The sequence below is a fragment of the Oncorhynchus mykiss genome, chromosome 14 (assembly GCF_013265735.2).
Source record: "Oncorhynchus mykiss isolate Arlee chromosome 14, USDA_OmykA_1.1, whole genome shotgun sequence".
NCBI lineage: Eukaryota > Metazoa > Chordata > Actinopteri > Salmoniformes > Salmonidae > Oncorhynchus > Oncorhynchus mykiss.
Window position 1 is genome coordinate 17,511,723 of NC_048578.1, and position 21,520 is coordinate 17,533,242.

Here is a 21,520-nt window from a genome sequence, read left to right on the forward strand (position 1 = left end):
GTCAGCCAGGACCGTCAGTCAGCCAGGACCTGTCAGAGCCGTCAGTCAGCCAGGACCTGCCAGAGCCGTCAGACAGCCAGGACCTGCAAGAGCCATCAGCCAGCAAGGAGCTGCCAGAGCCGTCAGCCAGCCAGGAGCTGCCAGAGCCGTTAGCCAGCCAGGTGCTGCCAGAGCCATCAGCCAGCCAGGAGCTGCCAGAGCCGTCAGCCAGCCAGGAGCTGCCAGAGCAGTGAGCCAGCCAAGAGCTGCCAAAGCCGTCAGTCAGTCCGGAGCTGCCCTTCAGTCCGGAGCTGTCCCTCAGTCCGGAGCTGCCCCTCAGTCCAGAGCTACCCCTCAGTCCTGAGCTACCCCTCAGTCCTGAGCTACCCCTCAGTCCTGAGCTACCCCTCAGTCCTGAGCTACCCTTCAGTCCTGAGCTTCCCCTCAGTCCCGAGCTGCCCCTCAGTCCGGAGCTGCCCCTCAGTCCGGAGCTGCCCCTCAGTTTTGTGGGGCCCTTTAGTAGGGTTGCCAGTCTTAGGTTGGCGGCGAGGGTTGCCGTTCCTAGGAGGCCACAAAAGCGGACTAAGACTATGGTGGAGTGGGGTCCACGTCCGGCACCCGAGCCGCCGCCGTGAAAGAGGCCCACCCGGACCCTCCCATTTAGATTAGGTTTTTGCGGCCGGAGTCCGCACCTTTGTGGGGGGGTACTGTCACGCTCTAACCTTAGTATTCTTTGTTTTCTTTATTATTTTGGTTAGGTCAGGGTGTGACATGGGTGATATGTGTTTTTTCTAGGGTCTTTGTACTGTTTAGGGTTTTTGGAGATTTATGGGGTTGTTTTCATCTAGGTGTTTATGTTGGTCTATGGTTGCCTAAATTGGTTCTCAATTAGAGGCAGGTGTTTATCTTTGTCTCTGATTGGGAACCATATTTAGGCAGCCATCTTCTTTGGGTATTTCGTGGGTTATAGTCTATGTGTAGTTGCCTGTGTCAGCACTCGTTATCATAGTGTCACGTTCGTTTTGTTGTTTTTGTTTAAAGTGTTCTTTGTGTTTTTCGTCATTCAATAAAATAATGGATTCACACCACGCTGCGCTTTGGTCCACTCCATACGACGATCGTGACACAGCTGTCTATCGTTGTCTCTGATTGGGGATCATACTTAGGCAGTCTTTTTCCACCTTAGATTTGTGGGATCTTGTTTGTGTGTAGTTGCGTTCTCTACTGCATATAGCGTCACGTTCGGTTGTATGTTGTTATTTTTGTTTCTTGTTCATCGAATAAAATTATGTACGCTTACAACGCTGCACCTTGGTCCAATCCATCTCTAAACGATCGTAACAACTGCATGCTTTCCTGAGTTGCAGTGGAAAGACCTTACACCATATTGTCGCGTGACTCCAAGTTTACTTCAATGTGATGGTTTTTATATCAATATTTGCGCATTAAGGTGTTTCCACTGCCATTTCTCACATAATTCATTGTTCCAAAACATCCGGTTTCCATCACAGCTGTCATGATTTTTTGTTATTCGGTATGACTTTACTCGCATAAAAACTGTGGATGGAAACATGGTTACTGAGATAATAGCTGTCAACATGAGACTAACAGCTTGCTAGTTGGCTTATCCCAGCTACTTATGAATAACTACAACTTGTAATTGCAATACATGTCTGTAGCAACAGCTAGTAGTGATGATTGTTTTGGTGATCTGTAAGTTGTCAGGGAGACAGGGAGACCTACTGAAGTATGTTTTTGAATGTTCAACATTTCATCACAATGACCATGTTTATAATCATCATAGTATCTTTCTTTACACCCTCATACTAATAATTATGTCATATTGAAATGTTACCCTGGCCTTCTGTGGTGAGATGAATTGGGGGGGAATGTAAGAGTCCTTTGATGTGATGAGAAGCTGGGTAAGGAGAGGGCTGGTGTGTTTGACAGGGTAAGGTAGCAGGAAGTTTGAGGGAATTCAAAAGGAGCTCTCCTGAACCTCAGGCCCTTATAGTTCAAAGCTACAACCCTTCTCTTTGCTGAAGAATTTCCTAAAAGTCACCAGGAAGGTGGTTCTAATGGTTCTGGATCCCAGCAGGGTTGACTGCACTCCCCTAGGCCATCCAATATGAGTCTGAGCTGCCGCCTCCACTACAGAACTCTGCTAAAGCTAACCGATTGTCCAACCAGAGACAGGATAGTAATACATGCAGCCTGATCACACACTTAAAAGTGATAATTGACACAATAGTTCCTATAGTGACTAAAACAGAAGACTCTGTAAAGAGATTATTCTAGGCTGGGGATGTTCATAATTATTCACTAGCAGGTATGAAATGGTAGATCAAGATCCCTGAACTGACACAATGGAACTTCCTGCTCTTATTTTTTTTCAATGGAATGGTGATGATATCCTACAATTTTCATAATGGTGAAGGACTAAATAGTCACTTAATAGACACTTAAGTGTCTGAAGACCTTTGCAGTTTTTGCACATTTTTAAAAGCCTTTTACCATTCTGTCCAAGCTTATAGTCCTCAGATTGTTGTTGTTCTGCAAAACAGCTTTTAATTGTCACCTGGTGCCGTGTCAAATATTGTACTCTGTATTCAGAACCAATGGACTAATCATGAGGAGATATTTCAGAAGAGGGAATACCTGAGAAAGCCATTGAAGCAGACTTTCCAGGGATTGCAAGATAGAGAAAGATCAAGACAAATCCAGCTAACAGCAAAGGGACTCTTAGCCGTTGAGAATGGATCAGACATCGAACAGCAGCTGTACTGATGGATTTTGTAGAGGTTAATGGTAATCGTCTTTAAGAATGTAATGTTCTTAACGAAACCTTAAAACCGCTTGCTTTTTTCACTGACTGATTGTAATCCTAAATTGTGCAACGTGACGATGGGAGTCGAAAGGAAAGTAAAACACATAGACACAAAGAGATGCAAAAACCTGTCGGTCCAATTCCCAAAAGGGTTCCTGATGAATAAGCACAAACACATTCTTCTAAAAACCAAGAATTAAAAACGCACCAAAGGGAATTCCGCTTCGAGAGACATTATTGTGAAAGCATAGACGCTTCATAAACCCGGCGTTTGATAGATATCGCAGGCGCCATTAAGATCTGAATGAGGTTGTCGTTTCAGCAGCCAGCATGCAGTATGAATCAAAAAGGGCCTTTAATTAAAGCATCTCGTCTGACGGAGACAATGACACGATGACATTGAGGAGTTATGGAAGGGAGGCATCTGTCTTGATCTGATTTCAAATCATAGCCCCAGAAAACACACAGCTGTTTCATCCCAGGGCTCTTCGCTCTTAAAATATCAGGTTAATTGCCTGTGTTTTGGTGTAAGAGAATGGCAAGCTGTCTCAGAGAATCATTGTTTCACACACTTGAACACATGCATTCGTGTGCATATCCTCTCACGAGAACATTTGCAAGGCGCTCTCTCTCCCACCACACTCACTGGCGCATGGGTGGCAATTAATGATGAAGCACACCGGTGCCAATTGGTTTGATTGCTTACCAGTATCACGGTGCAGTTGACATTGGACTTGATGAGGTGTGGAGATCACATGAGATGTGCAATTACTATCTATTAAATTAATGTAAAGATGTTGACCTTTGTCTCAGCACCAAATACATTTATAAAAAGTGAATGTTTAGAAAGTGCAGAAATTCCCACTTCATATATGTCTGGCCACCCAATATATTAAATATCTATTACCAAAGCAAGATAAATAGTGAAAAAATATGGCATCTCAAATGCTTAGATATTTAGATTTAGATATATTTAGATATGCAGATGGACTCTACCAAGTCGAAGTGTTCTAATTTGTATGTAAAGGGTTATCTTATGTATCAAGTATTCTAATAACCAAGTACAAGAAGATGATTTCGTTATGTAATGTAATCATGTTCCCACGTAGTCATCCTGTGCGTAACTTGACGGGATAACAACCACTGTAACCAATTGTATGTCTTCATTAAACCTTGAGGCAGTACAATGAGCCAGTCAATATCTTTGCTAATCTACATTTGACCCCACAAGGTGAACTCATGAAGATAGAGGCATTTCCATAGTTTCAAGATTTTATTGAGCTCAAATGAGATGTTTTGATCATTTACATTAACATACAATTTGGTTGAAAGGGCTGCTAAAGTATGATACATACAATATTGTAATAACAATGGATTTGTGTAAAGCTTATCTCAAACTAACTCAAAAGTCCAATAAACATGAACTAGTAGAAATACATAAAACCTTTCTTATCTATAAACCATTGAAAGTGTAGTGTTGTTCCTAACATAGGATATTTCTAGACAAAAGACAATAGACCATTACAGGGTCACCATAGCAGATCAATGTTTCAGACGTTTCACCAACAGCTCAGACTTTTTTTCTATACAATAGACAATAGACCATTACAGGGTCACCATAGCAGATCAATGTTTCAGACATTTCACCCACAGCTCACACTATGCAATATTCATACAAGCTTATGAAATTATTATTTCAGTGTCTGAAAAGTAACTTTGAATGGTTTTGGATTTTACGTTTTAAGATGGTTAAATGGTTGTCACTTCACATGCTGCTTATGTTGTGTTTGATGTTAGAACATGTGTTTGATGCCGTTCTTTGGGTGAGTTTTGAGAAATTTGAAACTGAACAAAAGTGTCTGTGCCCTATTAAAACATGTCGGTAACCCTCCTTCCCCTTGAAGATTTAACACACAATAACATGTATTACACCCTGCTATGGATGTTCCCTCCTGGAACGTCTAACATTGTAGGCCATCATTGTAAATAATAAGTTGTTCTTAACTGACTTGCCTAGTTAAATAAAGGTTAAACACATTTTATTTTATAAATAATGTATTACTTTTACATGAAAAGTTTGACTATGTTGATTTAACTCATAATGTGTCTCAGTACACACAGTATTATAACAATATCTACATAGGTTATAACCCTAAAATAGGACACTATCAACTGTTGCCTGCCCTTCCCATAGGCCCCGAGTCCGTAATGAATTATACAGCTGAGAAATAATTCCTGTAGAAAATGATTTCTGAATGACACGCATACATTTCCTCAGCCTTGCGGAAGCGACGTAGGGGTTGTTTGTCAGCTGCTGGAGGTTTGCTTCGTGTTGACAGGTGTGCAGCGAGAGGCAAAGGCACACTGACAGGGACAATTTGCATAGCCACTAAAGAGGCAGCCTCACTGAAACAATGCATGATGTCCTTCAAACAAAGTTGTTATTTTTGGCCTTCACTCTTGTCATATTATTTTAGCACAGTCCATGTTACTGGCCTTAATTTGTCATATTGTTTCTGGGTCTTTCTCTAGGGCTGCCATCAGCGAAATGACAAGTAGAAACATCAGCATACCATTAGGTGACCATTAGGACATCCAGCATGTAACAAGGATTGTGCCAAAATCCAAATTCATATCCAGCTGTTTACCCTATCAAAGCATGCTGTTACTGCATGATGACATAGTTCAAGAAAAGTCCTGACTTTTTCAATTATCTCAAAGATTGCCCTAACCCTTAAAAAACCCACCTCCATTTGGAATTTACAGGAGCAAATCAGAAATGTCAGCATTGTAGGTTTACCTCTTAGCGTTGAAGATGGATAGATAATCACGACGTGTCATTCCGGGGGCCAATTACACAGCTTTGTGTGAAATTGGAAAACCTGTTCTCTGAGCGCTCTAATGGATGTTCTGGTCATTAGTTATTTGAGAGTCTTTTCGGGCTGTAATCAAACGTGAAACATCCTGTTAAGCTCCCATAAAGAAACAGCTGTCTCTATAAATGACCTTCTGGGTTAAAGAACCCAACATTCAGCCAGTTGGTGTTTGCCATAATTATCAATATTTTTTTGTTGCTATAGCATCTCATGCATTTGAAGAGCAATTTTAGGTTGCATTTAATTTTCTTGGTTTGTCAGATAACCACAGCTTTATACAGAACACGATCACCAGTTTATTGCAAGCAGCTCCCACACAAGATAGTAGCAATCCAATGCAATGCCAAGCAGGTGTACTATACTTTTTTTGGTTTTACATTCAGGTGTTCTCATATGTGCTTACAGTCTCTTTCTGTTTCCCTTTGAACAGGAGCCCAACTGTCGAGTCAACAAGGCCCGCCTCCTCTACCACCAGCCCCTCCCCCTCACCACAAACACCACCCTTCCATTACTTCGTTGAGCCGCGGCTCGCTGGCCAATCAGAGGAGCCCAAGCCCTCCCCCCTCGGCTGGCCTGGTGGCCGAGTTACAGAGCGCAGCAGAATGTGTCCAGTTGCAGGACAGCTGGGTCCTGGGCAGCAATGTGGCACTGGAGAGCAGGTGAGTGACCCACAATGCACCTGGAGGGTTTGTGACAGTTTGTAACATCCAATACACCTGGGGATATGATGACCAATCGCACCTTTAGGGAATGACTCATCTGCAAGACCAGTATCCCCGATGAAAGCGTCATATCTACATGTACATTAAAGGGAAATGTAAAAAAATCTTCGACATCATATTCCTCTCATCTCCAGCACATATGTGAGAAAGACACATTTTTAGGTTTTGTAGTAAAAAAATAGGAAGATAAGGGTTTCCAATGACATCATCAACCAATTAGTAAACAATTAGTAGGCAATTAGTAAACAATTAGTAGGCAATGCTTCCTCGCAATTGGTCAAAATTACATGATGCACACCACTTATCTTCCTTTTACTACAAAACATAGAAACGCACTAAATTGTACATATGTTGATGAATATGAAGTTGAAAAATGGTGACGTTTCCCTTTAACTTAAGAGAAGAAAGAGGTTGGTTTGTTATAATCTGAATGTACATTTCTCTATGTGTCTTCTGGTGCATCTCAGTGGAACTGTTGGTCTCCTTGTCATGGGTAGCCCTTTCCTACAGTAAAATGACTAGTGGCCTCATGGGTGAAATTGTATTCATATTTTTTTTCATAATTAATAAACCGGTGTTTCTATGTCAAACGGTTTTGTTATTTTTTCAGTCTTCTGTGATGTATATAAAGTGTAATATTGGAATGCAAACAAAAAATGGAACACATTTAAACTCTATATCTGACATGGTACAGGTGTCTTGTTTTTTTATAGCCCATAACCATGTGTGTGAGGTGTATACTATGGTTTCAAAGTAGATTTGTTAAAGACTACCAGGAAGCACTCTAGCTGTGTTCGAATACTCATACCAACCGCACTAACCATACTATTTGTGACATAAATTGAGTATACAGTATGTTTATTGGTCATAGTATGGATAAAGTTAGTATGCCAAAAGTTCCCGGATGTCATACTACATTCGACAAAATACGAAGTTTACAAGCAGTGGACAATATTTCCGTCCTTTTAAGGGCCCATGGTGAAATTCTTCAGAAAATGGTTATGGCTTCATATTGTTTTCAGATTTGAAGAAAATGGCAGAAAATAGAAAAGTCCAACGGGAGCGGATTCAAATTCATAGCTTTAACTAATTATGACAAATGTAATAAAGTAATGACTTTTCAAATAAGTTAACTTTCACGTTATGTTGGCTGACAATTTGCTAGCTACCCTATCCTTACGAACCACATAACATATCATTACAGCAGTATGTACCGGTATGTTAGCTAGCTACCTAACGTTAGTTGGCTACTAATACATCAAACTTGCCAGTATATTAACTATATGCTATCTAACTAACTATCCAGTGTTCATTGACTTGATTATTCCCGTCATTCATAGTTTAGCTAAGTGGTATAGTTGTTTTGCGTTTCTCAATGGACATTCGGGTGCTTTCGTAAATTTGCTCTGGCTACTTACTCCAATTTCAGAGCACTTTCCTTTGAGTGTACGAGAGTGCAGAATAACTTCCCAGCAGCACAGTTACAGTCACAAACACTCAGGATGACAACAGCCTAACCAGCTCTGCTAGGGCGAGTAAAATGGTTAGAATGATGTATTCTCTCATTTGTGTCTGAAAGTAGCTAGCAAGCTAGCCAACATTAGCCAGTTAGCTTGGGTGCTTGACTGCCATTGTAAGGTCAGAACGCTCGAATCAACCCTACTCATCGGCCAGAGCGTACAGTGCACACTGAACGATCGGAGAGCAAAACGCTCTGAGTTTACAAATGGACAATCTGACAATGCTCTGAATTTATGAATGCCCAGAGCACATTCTGAGCGCACTCTGGCACTCAAGATTGAATTTAAGAACACACCCAAAGTCATAAAATATCTAGCTAGTAATTTCTTATGCTAACAAGCTAGCAAGAGGTTGCATAGCAACAGCATCAACTTCCGGTAGACAGGCACAGCGCTAGTACGCTCAACTGAAAGGATACCATTCGTTTAGGGTATAACGTCAACTCACTCACTTTTGTACATTGCCTTGGTCCGTGCAATTGACCTTATTTTAGCGCTCAAAAAACGTTATACTTCCAGATCAACTGGAATGTCAATACCATTGTAAAGCACAATTTCTCCCTTTTCCAACTAAATTCATGCCGAGACCAACCACGCTGCCCGTTTCTGCATGATTCAAGAAGGCAATGAGCTCCGTCGGGTCTTTTTAAAAATGGCAGGTGGGGAAGTGAAACTAATGTGTGATAGTAAGAAGGAGAGATGATGTGGGAAAACTGCTTTTTTTTCACTCGATCTTTCCAACTTTTCAGTGGTTAAGGGCGCTATACTGCAGCGCCAGCTGTGCCATCAGAGTCCCTGGGTTCGCGCCCAGGCTCTGTCGGGAGGTCCGTGGGGCGACGCACAATTGGCCTAGCGTCGTCCGGGTTAGGGAGGGATTGGTCGGTAGGGATCTCCTTGTCTCATCGCACACCAGCGACTGCAGTGGCGGGCCGGGCGCAGTGCGCGCTAGCCAAGGTTGCCAGGTGCACGGTGTAGCCTCCGACACATTGGTGCGGCTGGCTTCCGGTTTGGATGTGCCCTGTGTTAAGAAGCAGTACGGCTGGTTGGGTTGTGTATCGGAGGACGCATGACATTCAACCTTCGTCTCTCCCGAGCCTGTACGGGAGTTGTAGCAATGAGACAAGATAGTAGCTACTACAACAATTGGATACCACGAAATTGGGGAGAAAAAGGGGTAAAAAAAAAAAAAAAAGTGATCTTCAGAAGTAAACAGCGGCTTTGAGAGTCATGATTGCTTGCAGTGATGACTTAAAAAATGACTAGGTTTCCCCCCCTTACCCCGTCACTGTCCATTTCTTGTTTTTAAACGATGACAGAAGTGCTACACCTGGTGGAGAGAGATTATAAGACAGAAATAGTTGCGGTACGTTACGGCATGACACGTCACGATGTAACGAAGGGTCAATTTTTAAAACTTTTCTCCAATACTATAGAGCCATTACCATGTCGATCAACGCTTGAATAGAAGCGTAGTTCACACCCCATATTTTCAAGTCAACACAGTCACTATAGACCCATTGGTTTTCTTTGCAGCCTCGTTTGAATGTCGCGGTTGCGCACATTTGTACGGAATGGGGTGAGTTTACGTTACTAAAATGAACTAATAGTATATAGTATGTATTGTATACTCATTAGGTATGTAGTATACAGTATGTTAGTATGGACATTCAAACACAGCTTCAGAGTGACCCTGATTTAGCCCACTGCATTAAAAGTATGTCAACTAGGTGAGTCTGTTCTGTTCTATCTGTTCTAAAGAAACCAAATGGACAATGTACATTGCATGAAGAAATAATTGTATATCTCTCACAAATACAATCTTACCTCTGGACATAATCCCTTCAACTAATGCATTATCACTAATTACTAATCATTCATAGTTCATCAACAATAAGAGATGGTTAGAGGGCCTCTTCTAGGACTTTGCCTCATCAGTTCAGTTAATCAGTTTAGAGCACCAGCAAACGTTTGAGGTGAAAGGAAATATGACCTGGAGATGGATCATTCGCAACATTTGATACGATCCAAAGCGGTTTGGCATAATGGTAATGGAATAGCACAGGTTTCCAGAGGCTTGCCAGCCTGAAATCAGATTGTTGTAACTTACAAGAAGGCACTTCGGTCTAAATAGATTATTTTTTTCAGTTGAAGATGCCCTGCACAGGAAGCTACTTTGTCATAAGAGTCTTTGTCTAGCATTTCCCCCGTGAGAAAAAACATCAGTGTTATTTATTTCCAAACCATAAAGGGGTTTCAAAATGTCCATACCATTCCAGGAAAGTATATTACGTTCTACTTCAAATTGACACAGGTGGATGAATCCATTCCAGCCGGATGTTTCCTGGGCTCAGAGTACTCTTACACATCCTAGATAATTTTGGGCCTTGACGTTTTTCTTTAGAAGCATGCAGTAAGACGCTATCATGATAGGACCAAATCAATTGGGTTATGCAGCATTTGTTCATCCAAGCTGAGGAAGACACGGCAATTGAATACTAACATCACTGTAACCTTGACTGCCTTGCTGGTATTGACAAAACAATATGTACACACCTATCATCACCCAGGTATAGAAATTACTATCTGCAGCACACTGTACTCTAAAGCAAGTGCCTCGCTGTGAGAAGGAACCAGGCGTCATGGTAACCTCAGGGTGCAGATGGGACGGCCTTAGCTACGCGTATAACTATGCTTGTCCAGTAAACTACTAGGTTGTTCAATGCAAACAAGAGCACCAGATAACATATATTAGGCATGCTGGTTTTGGTTCTGTTAACTGGCAAAGAGATGCCTACAGAAATCATATCACGTATTTTCTCTGTTCAACTCATGGTGATAACTAATGCAATGGGACAAACAAGGGTCAGGGGTTTTATCATTTGCATGGTTTTAGTAATGCCTCCTTCTACCCATTGTACTATAACTTTAGTATGGCTTAAAGTATAGAACAACCACAATGACTGACCACACTAGCTAATGTTATGATTCATTAGAATGAATGAATCATACTACAGCACTCATTAAAGCGGCAATCAGTGGTTGAAACAATAACTAAGTGTTTCCCTGCCCCGTTTCGATAAAAAGCTGAGGGATGGTGCTGGAGAAATGTAACCGCTCTCAAATTCCTAGACAGAGCTGTGGATGCAAGGACTGACCATCATGATATCACAATTATAGTTTTTAACCATGTTTTGAGGCTTTACAGTGTTAGCGTACATTTACTTTGTTTACAAACATTGGCATAAACAAGCTAATATTTGGGGTTCGGATGGGGTACGACAGTTGAACTAAGCTCATGAGGCATTTAATGGGTACATATCAATAATTTACACAGTAACAGTGAAAAGTAATTCCAGGGTTTTTCTTTATTTTTACTATTTTCTACATTCTAGAAAAAAGTGAAGACATCAAAACTATGAAATAACACATATGGAATCATGTAGTAACCAAAAGAGTGTTAAACAAATCAAAATAAATGTAATATTCTTTAAAGTAAACCCTTTGCCTTGATGGCAGCTTTGCACAGATTTGGCATTCTCTCAACCAGCTTCACCTGGAATGCTTTTCCAACAGTCTTGAAGGGGTTCCCACATATGCTGAGCACTTGTTGGTTTCTTTTCCTTCACTCTGCAGTTCAACTCATCCCAAACCATCTCAATTGGGTTGAGGGCGGGTGATTGTGGAGGCCAGTTCATCTGATGCAGCACTCCATCACTCTCCTTCTTGGTCAAATAGCCCTTACACATCCTGAAGATGTGTTGGGTCATTGTCTTGTTGAAAAACACAAATGATATTCCCAATAAGCGCAAACCAGATGGGATGGTGTATACTGTGGTAGCCATGCTGGTTAAGTGTACTTTGAATTCTAAATAAATCACCAACAGTGTCACCAGCAAAGCACCCCCACACCGTCACACCTCTTCCTACACGCTTCATGGTGGGAACCACACATTAGGTGATCATCTGTTCACCTACTGTGCGTCTCACGAAGACACTGTGGTTGGAACCAAAAATCTAAAATTCTGAATAATCAAACCAAAGGACAGATTTCCACCAGTCTAATGTCCATTGCTCATGTTGCTCATGGCCCTAGCAATTATCTTCTTCTTATTGGTGTCCTTTAGTAGTGGTTTCTTTGCAGAAATTAGATGATAATAAAGGTGAAATTGATTTTTTTTTTAACGAAGGCCTGATTCACGCAGTCTCATCTGAACAGTTGATGTTGAGATGTGTCTGTTACTTGAACTCTGTGAAGCATTTATTTGGGCTGCAATCTGAGGTGCAGTTAACTCTAATGAACTTATCCTCTGCAGCAGAGGTAACTCTGTGTGTTCCTTTCCTGTGGTGGTCCTCATGAGAGCCAGTTTCCCATAGCCCTTGATGGTTTTTGCGACTGCACTTGAAGATACTTTCAAAGTTTCATACTTTCAATGTTTCGCATTGACTGACCTTCATGTCTCAAAGTAATGATGGACTGTCATTTCTCTATGCTTATTTGAGCTGTTCTTGCCATAATATGGACTTGGTCTTTTACCAAATAGGGCTATCTTGTCTATACCACCCCTGCCTTGTCACAACACAACTGATTGTCCGAAACGCATTAAGAGGGAATACAATTACACAAATTAACTTTGAACAAGGCCCACCTGTTCATTGAAATGCATTCCAGTTGACTACCTCATGAAGCTGGTTGAGAGAATGCCAAATCTGTGCAAAGATGTCATCAAGGCAAAGGGTGGCTACTTGGAAAAATCTGTAATATATTTTTATTTATTTATTTACACAGTGTTTTGGTTACTACATGATTCCATGTGTGTTATTTCATAGTTTGATGTCTTCACTATTATTCTACAATGTAGATAATAGTTTTAAAAAATAAAGAAAAACCCTGGAATGAGTAGATGTTTCCAAACTTTTGACTGGTACTGGAAGTCCAAGAATGGATGTAGCAACTGCAGATTGCCCCTTTACAAATGTGGTCTTCAAAGCATTTGCATTCTAATTTGGCCCCGTTCCTTCTTACATTCATAACGAACAGTTCTGTTAACTTATTGAAAAGCTGCATCCAATTACTAATGTGTTTATCCAAGAGGAAATGTATGGGCCCCATTATGTATTTTTATTAGACTCCCATTTCACAAGTCTCTCTCTATATAGATATTCTCAATGCAGTGTACAATGGAGTGTACAGTCATTAGTGTTCAGTTAGAGCTGTTTGTCTGTGTTGTCAAAAGGTAATAGACTGACTATCATTTCCTGAAATGCTTAATGTACTGGTCACTTCTGTGCATTTATTTTTGTCATGTTCCAATATTGAGTGCGCAAAGCAGACATGCATAACTATTCAAAACAGCTGATGTTATATGATATCAGCTGTCACCTGCTTCCTTATTTTTTACACCTCCATGTTATATTTCAGTATCCCTGCTTTGTATTCAATTTGTTGATCTTTTAAGGGATTCAACAACCTCAGTCCATAACAGGGAGTGAAATATTTTGACTGTCAAGCAAAAATACCCAACTTAAAACAATTTCCAAATGAATTGACTTGACATAAAACTAGCAAAATCTGGAAGAGTTTTAGGCTTTTAGCCGCCCTTTGAATTAAATCTAATTACTACTTTCAAAGTGAGAAATGAAGGTTTCCTTACCGAATAGATATTCTTCAGAAATTATTACACTCAAGCTTTTGTTCCAATCCATGGTGAGAACACTCCAGCTCTTCGATATAAAGTGCTCAATTAGTTGCCAATATAACCCTGTTATTACCTCCTCTGTTCTGTTCCGGACTGTTCCCTACCACTATGGATACATCCACATCTCATAAGTGTGTGGAGGGCTTTCAATCAACCACTCAGGTTCCACTTTTTAACATTCGCCTCTATAGAAATACAGATATTTTCAATTAGTGTTATACAAAGGTGCCACTGAATCCCATTTATGTGTGAATTGCTATTGGCCTCGAGAGGAAAGTCGCCCAGGTCATTATCCTTTAAATGTGGTGCCCTCCCAGATTAGTTTTAAAAATGAACCAAATGTGTAAAATTGGTTTATAATATATTTAAACCAGATTTACAATAAGTACTGTTCTCAATAAGGTGCAGTTAGGCTGTCTCGTGCGTCCTGTGGAATCCAGTTAAACTCTCTGTCACACATATTCAATAAAGAGCATTTGAAACGGCTATTATGACACAGCTTCAACGTTTGTGGTTCCACACGCTACTGTTCTAAATGGTCTGTCGGCCCTCATCAGATTCACCTGTCAGGGGAGTCTGCTCGTAAAATGAAATGATGTCTGGAGTCTAAAATCATGCAACGATAGAATGTCAGGATGGGTGCCTTACTCCTGAAAGAATAGAGAGTAGGTCTCTGTCTTCCATGGGAAATTCTTCCAGATATATATTTTTTAAACCTATGAAAAAAATGTGTGTACTGTACATGGACTGCATTAGTAAATACTTAATTAGATTGTGGTGTTTTTAAATGATTATCATTAAAAATCAACAACAGATCATCCATCTCTCATGTTGTGACCGTGATGCACACATCCCCCAAGTACTCAAAACAACACTTTCATGTCTTAAAGCGAGTCAAACAACATTACTTGGTTATGTGCAGCAGCCCGGGCGCAGTGGGGAAGCATCTCAAAATGGCGCCACTCTGATCTCTGCAACATGGCCCAGAAACACCAGGGGGCTGCCCCCTGAAATACTGTCACACAGATGTGTGCTGCTGCACTAGGTTAGCACCTGCTACCAGTTCCCCTGCTGAGAGGGCAGGTGGCTCCATAGGATAGCGGGAGGGGGGGGGAGTGAAGAGTGAAACAGAGATAGGGAGAGTTAAAAAAGAAGAAGGGAGCAAGAGTCCGAAAGAGGGAGAAAAAATAGAGAGGAAGGGAGAGATACTGATAGGACGAGATAGAAAAATAGTGGGAGGGACAGTGAGAGAGAAAGGGAGAGAGAGATGGACTTAGGTGCCTGCCACATCGGTAGGCTGTCTTGGTCATGGATTAAAGAGCCGTATTATTCCATAATTTTACCTTGAAATGCTAATGCTAACAATACGATGGCTAATAGGCAGATTACATAGTCAAAGGGTGTTTGTGCTCATTGTTTCTGATGTACAGAAGGGCTTAGCCCAGGTCCAAATCTACCCACTGTATGTTTTGTCTTTTGTCCTCCTCAAGTGTTTCAAATGTCAAACTGATGACGAGGAAGTGAGTTGAGCAATGGAACCCGGCTCTTGCTATTACTTTTGTGCGATGGCCATTTCAAAGAGACGTACACGCTCATGCACGCATGCACACACACACACACATCAATAGAGCTGCCAGGATTAGCATAGTAATGTGCTTCATTTCGTCACACTCCTTCTAATTGATTACAGACGATCATCCTGTGTGTATAGCCGCAGACGTTTATCAAGCCACTGTGTTTGGTAATCATTTCCAAAAGCATTTCATTTTACCCACCACTGTTAGCAGGCAGTCTGTTAGCCAAGTTAATATTCAGAACACAATACTGCAATACTGCTTTTCAACATTTTGCCATTTTATTCAACAGAAAATGTGTGCCAAAGGGCAGCTTTGTGTTACAGTGGATTTTAGTGATCTAACGCATAATTTTCACAGTAAAGTTCCCCTTTAAAAAAATTCAGGATTAAGGGCAGAGAAAACCATTGGTTTACTGAGAAACGTACTAAAATTATAAGGGATCAAAATGCTATGTGGGCTAAAGCAAGACGGACTGGTTCGGTAGATGATTTGATGGCTTTTAAACGTCTTCGAAATATGGGGGTGGCTATGATCCGTAAATTGAAAGCAGACCACTACTTGAAATCTACTTCAGATAATTTAAAAATCCATCCAAATTTTGGAAAGTAGTCATAAGTTTGGAGTGCAATAAAGATACACCGCTTCCCAAACAATTGTTGGTAGACACACTGATTGTAACTGAGAGAACCTTCATTCTGAAAGCCTTGAATCAAATTTTTTTAGATGCAGGCAGTTTATTTGAAAAGGTATAATTAAGCCCCCTATGAAATTACGTGACACCCCTGTGCACTCCTTCACCAGATTCTCCTTTTCATCATTCCCTGTTTCAGAAGTGTGTAAAGCCTTGAAAGAAATTGATGGACAAAAATCCCCTGGCTCTGATGAAGTACACCCCTGCTTCTTACACCTAGCTGCAGACATCATTGCTCCCCCTTAACATGTATTTTTAACCTCACGCTTGATGTTAAGGAAATCCCCAAGTTATGGAAATCTGTTTTTGTACTGCCTCTCCTGAAAGGTGGAGATCCTTCCCTACTTGACAACTATCGACACATATCAAAATTGTTTGTACTGTCAAAGGTACTGGAGTCCTTAGTTAGTAGGCAGCTAAAGACCTACTTCCAAGAAAACAACATCTTAAATGGAATGCAAACAGGTTTTAGGTCTAGCCACAGCACTGTTTCAGCAACATTGAAGGTTTTAAATGACATCCACTGTGCTCTTGACAAGAAGTTACATTGTGTGTCTGTCTATATTGATTTGTTGAAGGCATTTGACACCGTGGACCATGCTGTGTTAATGCAAAGGTTAAAATGTTGTGGAATTACTGGTCATGCTCTAGATTGTTTTATAAATTACCTATCAAATCGTACACAATGTGTAGTGGTGGATGGTTGTAAATCTGAGTACATAGAGGTGTGCTCAGGTGTTCCACAAGGTTCTATTTCAGGCCCACTGTTGTTCATTTTGTATATCAACAACATTGGGAATCTTATTGAAACAGCAGATGTTAATTTTTATATATATGATACTGTTCTATATTCAAGTGGTAGTAGTTTATCTTTAGCTTTTGAAAATGCCCAAAGAGCATTTAACATCATACAAAAAAATCTGTACGATTTAAAGCTGGTTCTAAATTTGGGTAAAACAACATGCATGGTATTTTCAAATGCCAGGCATGTTACTAATGATGTCATTGCTACGTTGGCTGGACATACGATAGAGCAAGTTAAAGTGTACAAATATTTGGGTGTGTGGGTTGATGATAAGCTGAGCTTCACTGTGCATGTAGAGAACTTGATAGGAAGCTCGTGCTGAGAATATATTTTAATTACCGGTATAAGGCCTGTTTTTCTTAGGAGGCCATGAAGGTGCTGGTACGATGTACATTACTGGCGGTTTTAGAGTTTAGTGATGTTATATATCTGCAGGCCTCAACCACTGTCCTGAGAGCATTGTGATCTCCACAGCACTGTTGGCTGGTTGTCATTGACCTTGCGTAGGCTTAAATACTGGTATACACTGATTTATAAGGCCATATTGTGCCATTTTATCTCTGTTCATTTTTAATCAGGTCCATAAATAAATATAAATTCCTACTCTAAATTAGCTTCTAACAGTACCAAAAATTATAACAAGTCATGGTAGAATAGTGGGAGTAGTAGTAGTGGGACTTGATATTCAATAATTCAGATTGTGAACTAACCTTTTGATTGTGAACTAACTTTTTGGCCTTTTTATTCAATATCAAGTATGTGTGAAATGAAATCATTTGGTGCATTCTCTCTCGTAAATAGACCCCTATAACCACCGTATGCTCATTCTCGTAGACAAGCAGCTCTTAAATTGGCCCCAGTTATTCACTGTATGCTCAAATCAATATCACTGCACAAATCCTTACTGAACTACCTCAGAAATAGGTGTACCACCAACCCTTTTCTCTGACCAAACAGTGAGATGAATCCATCAATCATCAACCTTGGAGAAAAGAAAAACAGACATATTACAGATCACTAAGCTCATAATACACTTGACCTCCAACTTTTCACACAAGCTGCTGAATACACCATACATCCTGCCAGATCCGTGAACACCCCTGTTCAGATACCACACTCTTCATTCTCTGTGACATGCTGTACTCTTTCACAGAGAGAGACTTATACTATCCATGACTATGCTTGTCAATTGGGGCTTAGAAATGCCATACTAGACATTTATGCTATTAGAAAACCATTGATCAGATGCATTAACAAAACAACATGGCTGTGGCAAGGCTGTGGCAATTTAAGTGTTGGCATGGAAAGTGACAGTTAACTAGCTTAATAAATAATTTAGCAGATGCTTTAATAAAAAGGAACTTAAAATGTGACAGTGACACGTTGTAATGTGGAGGGAAGGAGGGGGAAGTAGAATGATGGCTTTATAAACTCATGGGTATATTTATGTATCAAATCCCAAATGGCACCAATAGGCTAGTGGGACAGCAGAAAGATTCTTACCAACAGTTAGTGGAGGGCCAATCCCATAGCCTGGCACACACTTCATGCCCACAGGTGCCGGATCAACCACCCCAACAAAACACATGAATGCGAGCCCTGATGTAACAAACCAAGAACCAACCTCACAGGTACAACGGTTAGTGAGATAATGCAACATAAAGAACAGAAATTGCAATTACTCACAGTTCCCTAGCACACTTGCTACAATATTGAGAGAATTGAACCCTCAACGCTGGTGTGGTCAGCATCATGCTCCAACCCACTGAGACAGTTGAACCCTTGTTATTTCTACTGTTAGCAGTATTGACAAGAAGGGGCTGTAAAAGTTTAATTACACAGAGAACACTTCAAATGGTAAGTCTGTCACATTTTAATAGGTCCAACCTGCACACATTTAGCCATTAATCCGTAAGTGATAGCAAAAGAGGCATCAAGGCTTAATTTATCTACTTCAGAGGTTTCCACGCGGGTTAAAAAAGTTAAGTGGCAAAGCCAGAGTAGTGCTTGTGATTAAACCTCCTTAATTACCCCAGGTATAATGGCCTATTAGTCGGTCCCTGTAGTTAAAGAGCAAGTGGGAGATGATTGTTTTTATGAGGTACTTTTAGCTTCACCTTTTACAATGTCAGGGTTAGTACTGAGGCCTATCCTATTGAATATACAATTCACATTGGAGAATAATGATATGTCCATGGTTTCTCTTGCAAAAATTTGTTGTTTCAATGATTATCCTGAATAAATAAAGGTTTAATAGGAATATACAGTACACCCAAATAAATGTGTATTTGATTCTGTATTCATTATCTAATATGAATTTGTATTTTTCTGGTTTGTTTCCCTAGACACTTCCTCTTTAAGACGGGCACAGGAACAACCCCTTTCTTCGGCACGGCAACCCCAGGTTACACCATGGCAACTGGGGCAGTGTACTCCACCCCGGCACGTCCACTACCCAGAAACACCCTCTCCAGAGGGGCTTTCAAGTTCAAGAAGTCGCCCAAGCACTGCTCTTGGAGATGCACCGCCCTGAGCGCAGTGGGCATGGCTGTCCTGCTTTCAATCATGCTCTGCTACTGTATAGGTAACTATGGCCCCTCCTTGTGACTATCGCCCCTCCTTGTGACAATGGTCCCTCCTTGTTGCTACGGCCTCTCTTTGTAACTATGGTCCCTCCTTGTAACTACTATGGCTCCTCCTTGTGACTATGGCCCCTCCTTGTGAATATGGCCTCTACTGGTGACTACCGGCCCTCCTTGTAACTATGGCCCCTCCTTGTAACTATGGCCCCTTCTTTGAACTATGCCCCCTCCTTTTAACTATGCCTCCCCTTGTGACTATGGCCCCTACTTGTAACTATGGCTCCTCCTTTTAACTATGCCCCCTCATTTTAACTATGCCCCCCCCCCGCCTTGTGACTATGGCCCCTCCTTGTGACTATGGCCCCTCTTTGTAACTACTATGGCTCCTCCTTGTGACTATGGCCCATCCTTGTGACTATGGCCCCTCCTTGTGACTATGGCCCCTCTTTGTAACTGCTATGGCTCTTCCTTGTGACTATGGCCCATCCTTGTGACTATGGCCCCTCCTTGTGACTATGGCCCCTCCTTGTGACTATGGCCCCTCTTTGTGACTATGGGCCTTCCTTGTAACTATGGCCCCTCCTTGTGACTATAGCCCTTCCTTGTGATTATGGCCCTTCCTTCTAACTATGGCCCCTTCTTGTGACTATGGTGCCTCCTTGTGACTATGGCCACCTCCTTGTAACTATGGCCCTTCCTTGCGACTATAGCCCCCCCCCATTTAACTCTGCCCGCCCTTGTGACTATGGCCTTTCCTTGTGGCTATGGCTCCTCCTTGTAACTATGGCCCCTCCTTGTGACTATGGCCACACCTTGTGACTGTGGCCCCTCCTTGTCACTATTGCCCCTCCTTGTAACTATGACCCCTCCATGTGACTATGGCCCCCCAATGTGACTATGACCCCTCCTTGTGACTATGGCCCCTCCTTGTGATTATGGCCTCTCTTTCTAACTATGGCCCCTCGTTGTGACTATGACAGCCCCTTGTGAGTATTGCCCGTCCATGTGATTGTGGCCCCTTCTTCTAACTTTGGCTGCTCCTTGTAGTATGGCCCCTCCTTGTGACTGTGGCCCATCCTTGTGACTATGGCAGCCCTTTGTGACTATGGCCCGTCATTTTAACTATGCCCTCCCTTGTGACTATGGCCCCTCTTTGTGACTATGGCTTCTTCTTGTGACTATGGCTCCCCTTTGTGACTATGGCCCCTCCTTGTGACTTTGGCCCATCCATGTGATTATGGCCCCTCCTTCTAACCATGGCCACTCCTTGTAGTATGGCCCCTCCTTGTGACTATGGCCCCTCCTTGTGAATATGGCAGCCCTTTGTGACTATGGCCCATCCTTGTGATTATGGCCCCTCCTTCTAACTATGGCACCTCCTTCTAGTATGGCCCCTTCTTGTGACTGTGGCCCCTCCTTTGACTCTGGCCTCTCCGTGTGACTATGGCACCGCCTTGTGACTCCTTGTGACTATGGCCCATCCTTGTGATTATGGCCCCTCCTTCTAACTATGGCACCTCCTTCTAGTATGGCTCCTCCTTGTGACAATGGCCCTCCTTGTAACTATGGCCCCTCCTTGTGACTATGACCCCTCCATGTGACTATGGCCCCACTTTGTAACTAAGGCCCCTCCTTGTAACTATAGCCCCTCCTTCTGACTATGGCCCCCCATTTTTCTTATGCCCCCTTCGTGACTATGGCCCCTCTTTGACTATGACTATGGCTTCTTCTTGTGACTATGGCAGCCTTGTAGTATGGCCCCTCCTTGTGACTATGTTCCCTCCTTGTGACTATGGGCCCTCCTTGTTTACATTGTTGTATTAGTGCATAGTTCACCATGACCCTCCCTCATTGCTCTGCTTATGCTCTATATACTGTGGTATATAGACGACTAAGCAAGCCCCGAGCATTGCTCAGGTGTTTTAGAGGAGGCTTAGCACTCTTAACACCCACTCTCCAAAGATGAAGCTGTGGATAGAAAAAGCCTAAGAACTAGCTGGACAACTACTGTACTACAACGCCTTTCAAATATATTATCCTTGCAAATATAAATGGCTTTCCATTCAAGGTAAGTGGTGCACCAGCCTTCAGTTCTCAGTAGAGACTTCATGACAGCACCCAACACACTAAAGTTACAACACTGGATATCTGTTGCACTTCCCAGTCAATTAAACTAAACTATCTAATATACAAGTTGACTGGACTTTATGGCTTTGAGTCAGCTGAATCAGTGTTGACTGACCTG

General features: G+C 41.8%; 1 protein-coding gene across 3 annotated transcripts in view; it reads left to right on the top strand.

Moving 5' to 3' along the window:
• Window positions 1-21,520, top strand: part of si:dkey-237h12.3 (teneurin-3) — a 165,036-nt gene that overhangs the window by 66,626 nt on the left and 76,890 nt on the right. For all 3 annotated transcript variants that reach the window (XM_036943050.1, XM_036943051.1, XM_036943052.1), the window contains exons 4-5: window positions 6,113-6,341; window positions 19,039-19,277. In XM_036943050.1, the coding sequence (XP_036798945.1) occupies window positions 6,113-6,341; window positions 19,039-19,277 (468 nt within the window). The remainder of the gene's footprint in view (window positions 1-6,112; window positions 6,342-19,038; window positions 19,278-21,520) is intronic.